Here is a 16,790-nt window from a genome sequence, read left to right as displayed (position 1 = left end):
AAACCAATTACCAACTGCACAAACTGAAAACTGACATGCAGTGGAGCAGGAAAATAGGCTGGTATTGTTGTTAAACCATTTTTTCCTGGGCTTGCTGATTTCATCAATAATCTAAGTCAGATTTTGAAGGGAAGCTTGCTGAATATCCTGTCAACAATCACAGTTATGAAAATCAGCAGTTGCCAGACATGTGACTGTCTCTTGGGGAACTCAGTCCAAGCATGAGTAAGCCTTTAGGGCAGGAGGCAAAAAAAAAAAATTGGAGGAAACAAAAATTCTGCATTAATTTTCCACTGAGTCTCCAACTGTTTACATACATCTTCTAGTTTAATTGGACATTGGTGACTTGAGATGAAAACACTTCTGGGTTTTTTGTTATCTGTAAAACGGTTTCAACTTGTGGACACTAACCGATCAAGAGCACGTGCGACAAACCAATGTATCATGAAAACAAAACACAGGAACAAAAACTATTTTAGACAGAATCAGCAAACTGTATTTGTTGGTTAAGAAGCTACATAATTCAACAAGTCCAAGAAGTTGAATTGAAACATTTACACAGGTCTGAAATACTGTTAAATTCTATTTCAATTTCAACCAACTGGAAAGTACAAAATTAATGAAAGCACTACCCACCCCAGAACGTAAAACCTCTACAGCAAAGTGATTAAGGTAAGAAAAGTTAATTGAGATATGTTTTAAAAAATCATCCACAAGAAACATGATCGACAAAGCTACATATCCGTTTCATTAAATAACTGCTAAGACATTTAGAAACGTTTGATATGTCTCGGAGGTTGGTTCAAAGCATTACAAAAGTTTGAAGAACTGAAGAAAAAAATTCAGATTATCAGTTCGCTTGAACCAAAACTACAGCATATATATCCCCTTGCTAATAATCTAGGTTCAATCCAATGCTTCCATGGATCTGGGGTTTGAGTGGACACCATCTTGGAGGCCTACCAACATACAGACATGTAATAAAGTAAGTGGAAAATGTTAAAATGTTTAACAATGCTATTAGCACATGTGTTGACCAAAATTAGGTTTAGCAATAAATCCCACTCTCATAATAGAGAACTAAACCGGCCAATCATTTGTCAATTTATACCACTAACCATACAGCAAACATTTCCTTCACTTTAAAAGTTTATGACAAAGGGTTTTGGTTTCTTTCTACGCAATCATTAAGGGAATTTTATGTTAATATTGAAGATCTAAGTTTTTTTTCTAAGGCAGGGGAGTTTCCTACAAGAAGTTGAATCAGAAAATGTTTTTAAAAAATACTTTTTTGTTTGCAGGAAATTAGCAATTAAATGCTAGGACAGAAAGGTCTGCTTTAAAGTCTACACTTTCTGTACACTCCTCTAAAATTGAAGGTGTCCCTTCATATCATGGAGACAGTTTTTTTCCTTTGGGGCAAATAATGCAGTCTTGGCAAAACTTCACAAAGTATAGATTGCAAGGAATGACCTTGAAGATACTTTGATAACACTAGAATGCAAGAAGATCCTAGTGCTCACCAGATAACTCTCGCCTCCTGTTTATTTGCAACCGCAAGCTCTCGAGATGTCAGAGATTTTGGAATTTGCAGCCCGTCAGTATCCCTGGTTGGCAGCATCTGGACACAAGGTTGAGTACTTCTCTCCCTCTACCCCTAGCACCATCCCTCCCAGCACAGGGACATGCACATTGCAGTCACTGGCAAGTGTACAATCTTTTGAAATGTAGCATCATCCTTTGCCTTGGGCTTCACCTTGGAAAGTGCGATTAATGCTTACAAAAAGAGAGAAGGTAGTGCTGATAGCAGCAAACAGTGAACAATGCGTTCTGTGTAGTGCATCACTGTAAACTTCTTTTAAAAACTGTACAGAAAAATCAAATCTTTACAAAACAAAAGAAAATTCAGGCGCTTTGGACTTTTTCCCCATTTCTGAAAAAAAAGTAACTATCCACAGAAGTCCCAGGAAGTGCATTTTTTTCAGACTTGACATGGTGAGCCTGTTGTAGTGGTACTGCCAGTTTCCTGGGCACTAGATGGTGGCACGTTATCCTGCTGTTCAGTCTCAACCGATGGACTAGGAGTGTACGGAGGAGGAGCATCACTCAAGCTGCAAGCATCATAGCCCTCTGGTATAGACGGGGTGTGAGCCTCTTCAATACATTCGGCTGCATACTCTGTATATGGTGGAGGCTTTAAATCATCTGTAGGGGCAAGTAAAGAAAATAAACCTCCATTGAAATATTAGTTATAAATCTACAAGACCCTGAAGCAGGTTTCTCATTATTTATAAAGCACGGCAGTGTAATCACCAGGGTGATGGTCATGGCATTTTCAGGTTTATTTTGTTGGTGAAACTTATAGTACATGCACAGGCGATTACACACATACACAAACTTCGTAACCACGTGTATTTACCACATAGATTCAAACTCATTGAAACCACCATGACAGATTTAGGAAATGTGGGCACAGCTTAGAGTAGTACATTCAGCAAATGCACTATAGGAAAGTACCACTGATGCAGATCAGTTAAATATTGCTGAGATATGCTCAGTCAACTGGGCAGAAATTGAATCACTTCTCTAATTACATGTCAGCGTCCTCCCTTTTGTTTCCTTTGAACTGCTGAATAAAGTACATGGGATTTCCATGTTAAGTACTGCTCTGTACACTCACCATCACAACTGAACTGCTTATTTATCTGCAGATTGCTGCACAGGCACAAAGGTAATTCCACCCACCATAAATTTTAGACCAAGTGAATAAAGACCAAAAATACATTGCATTCATCGCCTCTGTGATCTCAGATCCAACAACTCACAATAACTGACATTTATAACCATGCTGCATTAGCAAAGTGGGCTACAAGAATGCAGGTATTTAAATTATTTTTTTCCAGTGCTTAGAAAATGCATCATATAAAATACCCAGATTCTTGAGGCAACTTAGTCATGAATTTTCAAGCCAGCCTCCTCAGGGGATATCTGACCTTCATGACTAGCCATAATATATGGTGTCTTACTATACAAGAATATGAGTCAGGTTTTCATAGTTTGCCACAAACTATCACGACAAAGTGTTTTTTACTGACTTTCTCCCCCCCCACCCCCTCACCACACACTGCAAGATGTCTCTAGGGGATGCAGTTTGCTAACCTATTTGTGTGGTTTCCCAGTGCTGGGTTTCTCTGAAGAGGCCTCAGGACAGTTTAAACTCAACTGCAATTACTCTGGGTTATGCCCCATAATTGACATCACCAGAGCGGCCTAGCAGAGAGAGATATCCTACTCAAGGGTTTCCATATTGGCAATAAAATGGACATTCAAATTAAAAAACTTTAGTAAATTTATTTTTACTTTTCAAAGAGAGAACACGAACAACAAAAATCAGCCCCCCCCCAGACTTAGCTTCACCCAAAACTGACCAGAGATAATTTGAGTTAACAGTCACATCAACAGAGTAATGTCTCATGGTCAACACGCTCATCTGCTAATACCAACAACAGTAATTTATAGGCTGTAGAGAGGACTATAATGGTGAGTACAAGAGAATACTACCTCCCCTATATGGATTATAGATTAAATACCAAAAGAAACTCAGCTGCTGTTGGAGAATAGTCATAGGAAGAAAAAATGTGTGGCAACACAAAGACCAGCCTGACTTTTAAAAAAGTTGGTTGTTTTGGGAACAGAGCGTAACACAAACTTCCCAACTTGACAAATTTACAATCTACATTAATGACTTGGATGAAGGGACTGAGTGTAATGAAGCCAAGTTTGCTGAAGATACAAAGATGGGTGGGAAAGCAAATTGTGAGGAGACAAAAAAAAAATCAGCAAAGGGATATAGACAGGCTAAGTGAGTGGGCAAAAATTTGGCAGATGGAATATAATGTGGGAAAATCTGAGGTTCTCCATTTTGGCAGAAAAAATAGAAGCGCAAATTATTATTTAAATGGAGAAAAATTGCAAAGTGCTGCAGTACAGAGGGACCTGCGGGTCCTTGTGCATGAAACACAAAATTAATCAGGAAGACAAATGGAATGTTGGCCTTTATTCTAAGGGGGATAGAGTATACAAGCAGAGAAGTCCTGCTACAACTGTACAGGATATTGGTGAGGCCACACCTAGAGTACTGCTTACAGTTTTGGTCTCTGTACTTAAAGAAGGATATACTTGCATTGGAGGCTATTCAGAGAAGGTTAATTCCAGAAATGAGGGGGTTGACTTATGAAGATAGGTTGAGTAGGTTGGGCCTATACTCATTGGAGTTCAGAAACATAGGAAATAGGTGCAGGAGTAGGCCATTCACCCCTTCGAGCCTGCACCACCATTCAATAAGATCATGGCTGATCATTCACCTCAGTACCCCTTTCCTGCTTGCTCTCCATACCCCTTGATCCCTTTAGTCGTAAGGGCTATATCTAACTCCCTCTTGATTATATCCAATGAACTGGCATCAACAACTCTCTGCGGTAGAGAATTCCACAGGTCAACAACTCTGAGTGAGGAAGTTTCTCCTCACCCCAGTCCCAAATGTCTTACCCCTTATCCTTCGACTGTGTCCCTTGGTTCTGGACTTCCCCAACATTGGGAACATTCTTCCTGCATCTAACCTGTCCAAACTCATCAGAATTTTATATGTTTCTATGAGATCCCCTGTCATCCTTCTAAACTCCAGTGAACAGTCTCTCCTCATATGTCAGTCCTGCCATTCCGGGAATCAGTCTGGTGAACCTTCGCTGCACTCCCTCAATAGCAAGAACATCCTTCCTCAGATTAGGAGACCAAAACTGAACACAATATTCCAGGTGAGGCCTCACAAAGGCCCTGTACAACTGTAGTAAGACCTCCCTGCTCCTATACTCAAATCCCCTAGCTATGAAGGCCAACATACCATTTGCCTTCTTCACCGCTTGCTGTACCTGCATGCCAACTTTCAATGACTGATGTACCATGACACCTAGGTCTCGTTGCACCTCCCCTTTTCCTAATCTGCCGCCATTCAGATAATATTCTGCCTTTGTGTTTTTGCCATCAAAGTGGATAACCTTACATTTATCCACATTATACTGCATCTGCCATGCATTTGCCCAATCACCTAACCTGTCCAAGTCACCCTGCAGCCTCTTTGCATCTTCCTCACAGCTCACACCGCCATCCAGCTTAGTGTCATCTGCAAACTTGGAGATATTACACTTAATTCCTTCATCTAAATCACTGATGTATATCGTAAATAGCTGGGGTCCCAGCACTGAGCACTGCGGCACCCCACTAGTCACTGTCTGCCATTCTGAAAAGGACCCGTTTAACTCGACTCTTGTTTCCTGTCTGCCAACCAGTTCTCTATCCACGTCAGTACATTACCCCCAATACCTTGTGCTTTAATTTTGAAAGCCTTTTGAAAATCCAAATACACCACATCCACTGGTTTTCCCTTGTTCACTCTACTAGTTACATCCTCAAAAAATTCTAGATTTGTCAAACATGATTTCCCCTTCATAAATCCATGCTGACGTGGACCGATCCTGTCACTGCTTTCCAAATGTGCTGCTATTTCATCTTTAATAATTGATTCCAACATTTTCCCCACTACTGATGTCAGGCTAACTGGTCTATAATTACCTGTTTTCTCTCTCCCTCCTTTTTTAAAAAGTGGTGTTACATTAGCTACCCTCCAGTCCATAGGAAGAATGAGAGGTGATCTTATCGAAACATATAAAAGATAATGAGGGGGCTCAATAAGGGCAGAGAATATTTCCACTCATAGGGGAAACTAAAACTAGGAGACATAGTCTCAGAATAAGGGGCCGCCCATTTAAAACTGAGATGAGGAGGAATTTCTTCTCTCTGAAGGTTGTAAATCTATGGAATTCTCTGCCCCAGAGAGCTGTGGAGGCTGGGTCATTGAATATATTTAAGGCGGAGTTAGACAGATTTTTGAGCGATAAGGGAATAAAGGGTTATGGGGAGCGTGCAGGGAAGTGGAGCTGAGTCCATGATCAGATCAGCCATGATCTTATTAAATGGTGGAGCAGGCTCGAGGGGCCAGGTGGCGTACTCCTGCTCCTATATCTTATGTTTTTATGTTGACAGCAGCTTTACTTCTTTCAGGAGATGTCTTTTTTTGGAAAAAGCATTATATCTACTGAATGAAACTAGGCGTTTGTATAAACTACGGGAGTTCCAGAATTAGGAATTAACTTTGTACCTGTTTGACCTCTTGACACTGCTTCATATGGAGGTGGTACTTCTAGTTGGCTGTAGGAAGGAGCAGGAGGTAGTGACCCAGATGGTTCTCCAATGGAGCTGTCATCCTGACCACCATACCAGCTGTACCACATAGGACTCTGTAACAAAAGCAATAGTAAGCAAGACCTTTCACTAAATCCTATGAAAAAATACTGGATGCAAATTAAGATTTTAAATGCATATAGTTTGTTCAATTTTTTTTTTGCAAAAGTGTAATTATGGGGAAAATGACAAAACCCATACTTATTGGCTTCAGCTTGATTAACCTTTCAATCATAAGAGCCAAATATAAACAGCATATCAGCATTCCAAGATGTATTTTGAACACAGTGCAATCAACAGCATCTCTAATGATTTCAAAACATATCTTGGCATGCTATCGAGGCAGATTCATTGCTATCTCGGTTTATGATGTTCCAATCTTATAGCCTTAGTACATATGGTAGTGTGTAATTTATTATACATATACAAGTAAATGAAGGAGTTAAATGTTCCCGTTTCCATCATTTTTTCAGAAGGCAACTGTGGAGACAGAAGTCTTCCACAATCAAATCACACAATTTGCCAACCATAACATTGTACTGTTGTCATATTAGAATTTCACTAAATAAGAGAAATGTATATACATAGTTATGTTCCTACTAGCCATCCCAATATGCCCTATGGTTATTTTGAGGTTTGTGCTATAATCACTGCTATTTGGTATTTTACTCACAACATTTCAATGTGGATGGGAGAAAGAAGGAAAAAGAAAAAGATACGCAACATGGCAAGTCCCACACTGGAGACTTTTGTATTTAATGTGTCAACAAGGACCACTGTCTCAGTTACTCTGGGTGAGAAAAGATTCACGCAAGTTCAGAGGAAAAAACAGTCAGTTTGCTCAAATTAGTATTGCCATACCAGTTGCTGCTGCTCATGTTTTAGGAATGCTGATATCAAATTACAATCTCTGAGCTTGTTCATGGACACTGAAGAGATGCTGGCTTTGGAATTCTGCTTTGCCTACTCAAACATTTCCTGCAATTATTCAATTATATTTTCCACTTCCAACCCCTCTCCATCTCATGCCAAGACTGCTGAACTAATTGTACTGGGATCAGCAAGTTAGATTCCGTCTCAAGACAGATGGTAGCTTTTAATCAGGGTTCACTTTTTAATCACGTCATCGGATGTTCTCCCATCTGTTTTTTCAATTTGTTGTGGAGCTCCCATAGGGGTCGTTTCAAACTTTTATTGGAAGTTCTTTATGGAATCTTCATTGCTGGTTTCACAGCACTGGACAATTGCAGATCCTGTGTCCTGCACATTTCCTTTATCAATCTTCTAAAGTCACATATCTGACTTTGAAAGCAAGAGATTATTTGCCATTTTCTTGCTTGCAATTTAAACCAAAAACTAGTGATCCTACTTCCTGTTTCCTGCTCTATTCTGAGCTGCTCAACTTCACTAAACACCTCATTTGAATCAGGAGGGCAAGATAGTTGAAGTTGACCACCTGACCCCTCTCCTTCCCTTCACAAAATCAACATCACACCAAGCAAAATGCCAGGAAGCATAAAAGGTGGTAGGCTGGAATGCTAGTATTTTTCAACCGGGGGAGGGGGGGGGGAAAAGAGAATAAACAAAAAAAAAATTACGCAGCATATTGGTATGATCTGAAAGGGTGGCGGAAACAGATTCAATAGTGACTTTCAAAGGAGATGGAGGGCGAGAAAGTTGGATCTCAAACCAGCATACTAAGCTTAAATAAAGGAGACTATGAAGATATGAGGGCAGAGTTGGGTAAAGTGGACTGGGAAAATAGATTAAAGTGTAGGACTGTTGATGAACAGTGGCGTACATTTAAGGAGATATTTCATAACTCAAGAAAAATATATTCCAGTGATAAGGAAAGGGTGTAAAAGAAACGATAGCCATCCATGGCTAACTAAAGAAATAAAGGATGGTATCCAATTAAAAACAAGGGAATACAAAGTGGCCAAAACTACTGGGAGGGCAGAAGATTGGGAAGCTTTTAAAAGCCAGCAAAGAATGACACAAAAAATGATTGAGAAAGGGTAGACAGACTATGAATGTAAACTAGCACAAAATATAAAAAAAAAGACAGCAAGAGTTTCTATAGGTATATAAAAAGGAAAAAAGAGTGGCTAAAGTAAATGTTGGCCCCTTAGAGGATGAAACTGGGGCATTAGTAATCAGGAACATGGAGATGGCAGAAACTTATAAAAATATTTTGGATCAGTCTTTACGGTAGAGGACACTAAAAATATCCCAACAGTGGATAGTCAAGAGGCTATAGGCAAGAGGAACTTACCACAATCACAATCACTAAGGAGGTGGTACTCAGTAAGATAAATCCCCCGGACCTGATAGCTTGCATCCTCGGGTCTTAAGAGAAGAAGCGGCAGGGAAAAGTGGAAGCAATGGTTGTAATTTACCAAAATTCCCTGGATTCTGGGGAGGTCCCAGCAGATTGGAAAACTGCAAATGTAATGCCCCTATTTCAAAAAGGAGGCAGACAAAAAGCAGGAAACTATAGACCAGTTAGCCTAACATCTGTGATTGTGAAAATGTTGGGAGTCCATTATTAAAGAAGCAGTAGCAGGACATTTGGAAAAGGATAATTCAGTCAGGCAGAGTCAGCATGGATTTATGAAGGGAAAGTCATGTTTGCCAAATTTTCTGGAAACCTGCAAAAGGACATCGACAGGCTAAGTGAATGGACAAAAATTTGGCAGATGGAGTGCAATGTTGGAAAGTGTAAGGTTATGCACTTTGGCAGGGAAAAAATAAAATCGAAGAGCAAGTTATTATTTAAATGGAGAAAGATTGCAAAGTGCCGCAGTACAGCGGGACCTGGGGGTACTTGTGCATGAACATCAGAACATAAGAACATAAGAATTAGGAACAGGAGTAGGCCATCTAGCCCCTCGAGCCTGCTCCGCCATTCAAAAAGATCATGGCTGATCTGGCCGTGGACTCAGCTCCACTTACCCGCCCGCTCCCCATAACCCTTAATTCCCTTATTGGTTAAAAATCTATCTATCTGTGATTTGAATACATTCAATGAGCTAGCCTCAACTGCTTCCTTGGGCAGAGAATTTCACAGATTCACAACCCTCTGGGAGAAGAAATTCCTTCTCAAATCTGTTTTAAATTGGCTCCCCCGTATTTTGAGGCTGTGCCCCCTAGTTCTAGACTCCCGACCAGTGGAAACAACCTCTCTGCCTCTATCTTGTCTATCCCTTTCATTATTTTAAATGTTTCTATAAGATCACCCCTCATCCTTCTGAACTCCAACGAGTAAAGACCCAGTCTACTCAATCTATCATCATAAGGTAAACCCCCCTCATCTCCGGAATCAGCCTAGTGAATCGTCTCTGTACCCCCTCCAAGGCTAGTATATCCTTCCTTAAGTAAGGTGACCAAAACTGCACGCAGTACTCCAGGTGCAGCCTCACCAATACCCTGTACAGTTGCAGCAGGACCTCCCTGCTTTTGTACTCCATCCCTCTCGCAATGAAGGCCAACATTCCATTCGCCTTCCTGATTACTTGCTGCACCTGCAAACTAACTTTTTGGGATTCATGCACAAGGACCCCCAGGTCCCTCTGCACCGCAGCATGTTGTAATTTCTCCCCATTCAAATAATATTCCCTTTTACTGTTTTTTTTCCCCCAAGGTGGATAACCTCACATTTTCCGAAAATTGTGTTCCATCTGCCAAACCTTAGCCCATTCGCTTAACCTCTCTAAATCTCTTTACAGCCGCTGTGTCCTCGACACAACCCGCTTTCCCACTAATCTTTGTATCATCTGCAAATTTTGTTACACTGCACTCTGTCCCCTCTTCCAGGTCATCTATGTATATTGTAAACAGTTGTGGTCCCAGCACCGATCCCTGTGGCACACCACTAACCACCAATTTCCAACCCGAAAAGGACCCATTTATCCCGACTCTCTGCTTTCTGTTAGCTAGCATATTCTCGATCCATGCTAATACATTTCCTCTGACTCCGCGTACCTTTATCTTCTGCAGTAACCTTTTGTGTGGCATCTTATCGAATGCCTTTTGGAAATCTAAATACACCACTTTCATCGGTACACCTCTATCCACTATGCTCGTTATATCCTCAAAGAATTCACGTCAATTAGTTAAACATGATTTCCCTTTCATGAATCCATGCTGCGTCTGCTTGATTGCACTATTCCTATCTAGATGTCCCGCTATTTCTTCCTTAATGATAGCTTCAAGCAATGTCCCCACTACAGATGTTAAACTAACCGACCTATAGTTACCTGCCTTTTGTCTGCCCCCTTTTTTAAACAGAGGCGTTACATTAGCTGCTTTCCAATCCGCTGGTACCTCCCCAGAGTCCAGAGAATTTTGGTAGATTATAACGAATGCATCTGCTATAACTTCTGCCATCTCTTTTAATACCCTAGGATGCATTTCATCAGGACCAGGAGACTTGTCTACCTTGAGTCCCATTCGCCTGTCCAGCACTACCCCACTAGTGATAGTGATTATCTCAAGGTCCTCCCTTCCCACATTCCTGTGACCAGCAATTTTTGGCATGGTTTTTGTGTCTTCCACTATGAAGACCGAAGCAAAATAATTGTTTAAGGTCTCAGCCATTTCCACATTTCCCATTATTAAATCCATTCTAAGGGACCAACACTTACTTTAGTCACTCTTTTCCGTTTTATATAAATCGGTAAAAGCTTTTACTAGCTGTTTTTATATTTTGCGCAAGTTTACTTTCGTAATCTATCTTTCCTTTCTTTATTGCTTCCTGAGTCATTCTTTGCTGTCGTTTAAAATTTTCCCAATCTTCTAGTTTCCCACTTACCTTGGCCACCTTATACGCATTGGTTTTTAATTTGATACTCTCCTTTATTTCCTTGGTTATCCACGGCTGGTTATCCCTTCTCTTACCGCCCTTCTTTTTCACTGGAATATATTTTTGTTGAGCACTATGAAAGAGCTCCTTAAAAGTCCTCCACTGTTCCTCAATTGTGCCACCGTTTAGTCTGTGTTCCCAGTCTACTTTAGCTAACTCTGCCCTCATCCCACTGTAGTCCCCTTTGTTTAAGCATAGTATGCTCGTTTGAGACACTACTTCCTCACCCTCAATCTCTATTACAAATTTAACCATACTGTGATCACTCATTCCGAGAGGATATTTTACTAAGAGATAGTTTATTATTCCTGTCTCATTACACAGGACCAGATCTAAGATAGCTTGCTCCCCTGTAGGTTCTGTAACATACTGTTCGAAGAAACAATCCCGTATGCATTCTATGACTTCCTCCTCCAGACTATCCCGTGCGATTTGATTTGACCAATCGATATGTAGGTTAAAATCCCCCATGATTACTGCCGTTCCTTTTTCACATGCCTCCATTATTCCCTTGATTATTGTCCGCCCCACCGTGAAGTTATTATTTGGGGGCTTATAAACTACGCCCACCAGTGACTTTTTCCCTTTACTATCTCGAATCTCCACCCACAATGATTCAACATTTTGTTCATTGGAGCCAATATCATCTCTCACAACTGCCCTGATATCATCCTTTATTAACAGAGCTACCTCACCTCCTTTCCCTTCTTGTCTATCCTTCTGAATTGTCAGATACCCCTGTATGTTTAATTCCCAGTCTTGGCCACCCTGCAACCACGTTTCTGTAATGGCCACCAAATTATACCCATTTGTAATGATTTGTGCTGTCAACTCATTTACTTTATTTCGAATGCTGCGTGCGTTTAGGTAAACATAAAACGATAGTATGCAGGTACAGCAAGTGATCAAAGCGGCCAATAGAATCTTGGCCTTTATTGCAAAGGGGATGGAGTATAAAAGCAGGGAAGTCTTGCTACAGTTATACAGGGTATTAGTGAGGCTACACCTGGAATACTGCGTACAGTTTTGGTTTCCATATTTAAGAAAGGATATACTTGCTTTGGAGGCAGTTCAGAGAAGGTTCACTGGGTTGATTCCAGAGATGAGGGGGTTGACTTATGAGGAAAGGTTGAGAAGGTTGGGCCTCTACTTATTGGAATTCAGAAGAATGAGAGGTGATCTTATCGAAACGCATAAGATTATGAGGGGCTTGACAAGGTGGATGCAGTGAGGATGTTTCCACTGATAGGGGAGACTAGAACTTGAGCATAATCTTAGAATAAAGGGCTGAGATGAGAAGGAATTTCTTGAGGGTTGTAAATCTGTGGAATTCACTACCTCAGAGAGCTGTGGAAGCTGGGTCATTGAATAAATTTAAGACAGAGTTAGACAGTTTCTTAACCGATAAGGGAATAAGGGGTTATGGTGAGCGGGCAGGGAAGTGGACTTGAATCCATGATCGGATCAGCCATGATCGTATTAAATGGCGGAGCAGGCTCGAAGGGCCGTATGGCCTACACCTGCTCCTGTGTCTTATGTTCTTAAGAGCTTGAGCACAAAGCAAGGAGGCAGAGCAGGGGGAATGCAAACGGAGTGATTATAAACCGAGTGGAGGAATTTGGTGAGCGCAGGAATTCAGTGAAGAGGAAGGCGCCAGGTGAGATGTCTAACTGAAAAGGAGGAATGAAGCCACAGACCCAAGATCTCTGAGTTAATAGACCCTGGTGCCAGGGTCAAGGATGTCACTGAGCAGCTGCAGGACATTCTGAGGCGGGAGGGTGAACAGCCAGAGATCATGGTCCATATTGATATCAACGACAAAGGGAGAAAGAGGGATAAGGTCCTACAGGTAGATTTTAGGGAGCTAGGAAAGAGATTAAAAAGCAGGACCTCAAAATGTAGTAATCTCCAGATAACTCTCAGTGCCACAAGCTAGTGAGTATAGAAATAGGAGGATGGAGCAGATGAATGCATGGCTGGAGATAAGGTGCAGGAGTGGGGGGCTTTAGATTCCTGGGATATTGGGACCGTTTCTGGGGAAGGTGGGACTTGTACAGGCCGGATGGGTTGCACCTCAATGGAGCCGTGACCAATATCCTCACTGGGGGGGGGGGGGGGGGGTGAGGCGGTGGCGGGTTTAAACTAATTTGGCAGGGGGATGAACACCAGGATGTAGCATTAGCAAGGTTAAACTGGTTGCACAAAGGATTGGGAGGGACAGGTAGCACTAGAATAAGAAATAGTACGGTATTAGGTGAGGTTAGACTAAGCGAGAAGACGAGAAGGTCTAAGATAGGTTTACAGTGCATGTGTGTGAATGCACGAAGTGTGTAAATAAGGTTGGTGAGCGGCAGGTGCAAATAGACATATGAGACTATGATGCTGTGGCGATAACGGGGACCAGGATCGTATACTAAATATTCCTGGATACAAGGTTCAGAAAAGATAAGGAGGGAAGGAAAGAAAGAAAGGAGGTGGGGTGGCAGTATTGATTAAGGAGAATGTTACAGTGCTGGAGAGAGAGGATGTCCTGGAGCGGTCAAGGACTGAATCTATTTGGTTAGAGTTGAGAAACAATAGTGGTGCCATTACACTACTAGGTGTATTCTATAGGCCATGCCATTATACTACTAGGTGTATTCTACAGGCCATCAACTAGAGGGAAGGATATAGAGGAACAAATTTGCAGGGAAATTACAGTGAGGTGCAAGAACTATAGAGTAGTGATAATGGGGGACTTCAATTATCCTAATACAGACTGGGCTAGTAATAGTGCAAAGGGCAGAGAAAGGGAAGAATTTCTGAAGTGTGTTCAGGAGAACTTTCTTGATCAGTACGTTTCCAGCCCAATGAGGAAGGAACCATTTCTGGATCTGGTTCTGGGGAATGAGGTAGGTCAATTAGAGCAAGTGTCAGTAGGTGAACATTTAGTGAACAGTAATCATAATATCACAAGGTTTAGATTAGCTATGGAAAAAGACAGGGAGCAATCTAGAGTAAAAATACTTAATTGGAGAAAGGCCAATTTCAGTGGGTTGAGAATGGATCTGATCCAGGTAAATTAGAATCAAAAATTGGCAGACAAAACTGTAATTGAACAATGGGCTGCCTTTAAAGAGGAGATGGTCTGCGAGCAAGATGAAGCTGAAAAAAGGGAAGTATGACAGATGTCAGGTTGAGAATACAAATGAGAACCAAGCTGAATATGGAAAGCTCAGAGGGGAAGTGAAAAATGAAATGAGGGCCAAAGAGAGAGTATGAGAATAGATTGGCAGCCAACATAAAAGGGAATCCAAAAGTCTTCTATAGGCATATAAATAGTAAACGGGTAGTAAGAGATGGGGTGGGGCTGATTAGGGACAAAAATGGAAACCTACACATGGAGACAGAGGGCATGGCTGAGGTACTAAATGAGTACATTGCATCTGTCTTTACCAAGGAAGAAGATGCTGCCAAAGTCATAGTGAAAGAGGAGATAGTTGACATACTGGATGGGATAGAACATTTAAAAAGAGGAGGTATTAGAAATGCTGGCTGTACTTAAAGTAGATAAGTCACCAGGACTGGATGGGGTGCCTCCTAGGATGCTGAGGGAAGTAAATGTGGAAATTGCAGAGGTATTGGCCATAATCTTCCAATCCTCCTTGGATACGGGAGTGGTGCCAGAGGTCTGGAGAATTGCAAATGTCACATCCTTGTTCAAAAAAGGGTGCAAGGATAAACCCAGCAACTACAGGCCAGTCAGTTTAACTTTGGTAGTGGGGAAGCTTTTAGAAACCATTATCTGAGACAAAATTATCACTTGGACAAGGGTGGATTAATTAAGGAAAGCCAGCATGGATTTGTTAAAGGCAAATAGTGTTTAACTAACTTGATTGAGTTTTTTGATGAGGTAACAGAGAGGGTTGATGAGGGCAATGCAGTGTACATGGATTTCCAAAAGGTGTTTGATGAAGTACTACATAATAGGTTTGCTAGCAAAGTTGATGCCCATGGAATAAAAGGGACAGTGGCAGCATGGATACGAAATTGGCTAAGTGACAGGAAACAGTAGTGGTGAATGGTTGTTTATCAGACTGAGGAAGGTATACCGTGGTGTTCCCCAGGGGTCGGTACTAGGACCACTGCTTTTCTTGATATATATTAATGATATATATAGACTTGTGCATACAGGGCACAATTTCAAAATTTGCAGATGACACAAAACTTGGAAGTATAGTGAATAATGAGGGGGATAGTGGTGGACTTCAAGAGGATATAGACAGGCTGGTGGAATGGGCAGACATGTGGCAGATGAAATTTAATGCAGAAAAGTGTGAAGTGATATATTTTGGTAGGCAGAACTAGGAGAGGCAATATAAACTAAAGGGTACAATTCTAAAGGTGGTGTATGAACAGAGAGACCCGGGGCTATATGTGCACAAATCGTTGAAGGTGACAGGGCAGGTTGAGAAAACAGTTAAAAAAAAGCATACGGGATCCTGGGCTTCGTAAACAAAGGCATACAGTACAAAAGCAAGGAAGTTAGGATGAACATTTCTAAAACACTGGTTCGGCTTCAACTGGTGTATTGTGTCCAATTCTGAACACCACACTTTGAGGAGGATGTGAAGGCCTTAGAGAGGGTGCAGAAAAGTTTTACAAGAATGGTTCCAGAGATGGGAGACTTCAGTTACATGGATAGACTGGAGAAGCTGGGGTCAAAATCATGAGGCGTCTAGATGGAGTAGATAGAAAGGAACTGTTCCCATTGGCAGAAGGGTCGAGAACTAGAGGACACAGATATAAAGTGACTGGTAGAAGAACCAAAGGCGACATGAGGAAAAACTTTTTTACGCAGCGAGTGATTAGGATCTGGAATGTACTGTCTGAAAGGGTGGTGGAGACGATTCAATCATGGCTTTCAAAAGGGAATTGGACAAGCAACTGAAGGATAAGACTTGCAGGACTATGAGGAAAGGGCAGGGGAGTGGGATTAGCTGAAGTGCTCTTGCAGAGAGCCAGTATGGGCTTGACGGGCCGAATGGCCTTCCTATTATGCTGTAACCATTCTATGGGCCCAAGTTTCCACATGATTCGCGCCTGATTTTTAGGAGCAACTGGTGGAGAACGGACTATTTTAGAATTCGCAATTCTCCACATTTTTTTTCCGCAGTTCTAGTCAGGTAGAACAGTTCTACTTTCGACAGAATTTTTTCTTCAAAAGGGGGCGTGTCCGGCCACTGACGCCTGATTTGAAAGTTTCCACAGTGAAAATGTACTCCAAACTAAAGTAAAGAATGGAGCCAGTGAAGATTTTTGTAGAACTGAAAAAACCTGTTCTACACATTAAAAAAATCAGGCGCAGGTTACAAATCAGGTGTCCAGAACGAGGTGGGGGGGTGGGGGGGGGGGAAGTCATTAAATTCTACAATCAATCCTTATTTATACTTATACAAATAAATCCAACCTGAATAAACATTTATAAGCAAGGAAAAGATTAAATAAACCATCTTCCTACCTGTGAAAGTGCTTCAGCCAGGAAGAATGGTGCAGCAAGCCTCACAAAACGAGGGAGCTGACCGAACGCGGGCCGGGGGGGGGGAGGGGAGAGGGAGGAGGGAGCCGACGAACGGGGGGGGGGGGGGGG

The 16,790-nt window shown here is 41.6% G+C and overlaps 1 protein-coding gene across 4 annotated transcripts in view; it reads right to left on the bottom strand.

The window, feature by feature from the left end:
• Positions 1-473: 473 nt before the first annotated feature.
• LOC139264306 (uncharacterized) overlaps positions 474-16,790 on the bottom strand; it is a 66,266-nt gene continuing 49,949 nt past the window's right edge. For all 4 annotated transcript variants that reach the window (XM_070880552.1, XM_070880553.1, XM_070880551.1 and 1 more), the window contains 2 exons: positions 6,215-6,353; positions 474-2,205 (listed from right to left, as the gene is read on the bottom strand). In XM_070880552.1, coding sequence (XP_070736653.1) covers positions 1,982-2,205; positions 6,215-6,353 — 363 coding nt within the window. In that variant the 3' untranslated portion in view covers positions 474-1,981. The remainder of the gene's footprint in view (positions 2,206-6,214; positions 6,354-16,790) is intronic.

The sequence above is a fragment of the Pristiophorus japonicus genome, chromosome 5, assembly GCF_044704955.1.
Source record: "Pristiophorus japonicus isolate sPriJap1 chromosome 5, sPriJap1.hap1, whole genome shotgun sequence".
In the NCBI taxonomy this organism is placed as follows: domain Eukaryota; kingdom Metazoa; phylum Chordata; class Chondrichthyes; family Pristiophoridae; genus Pristiophorus; species Pristiophorus japonicus.
The sequence above is the reverse complement of the archived record's forward strand: the minus strand, read 5'-3'. Positions and strand labels throughout refer to the sequence as shown.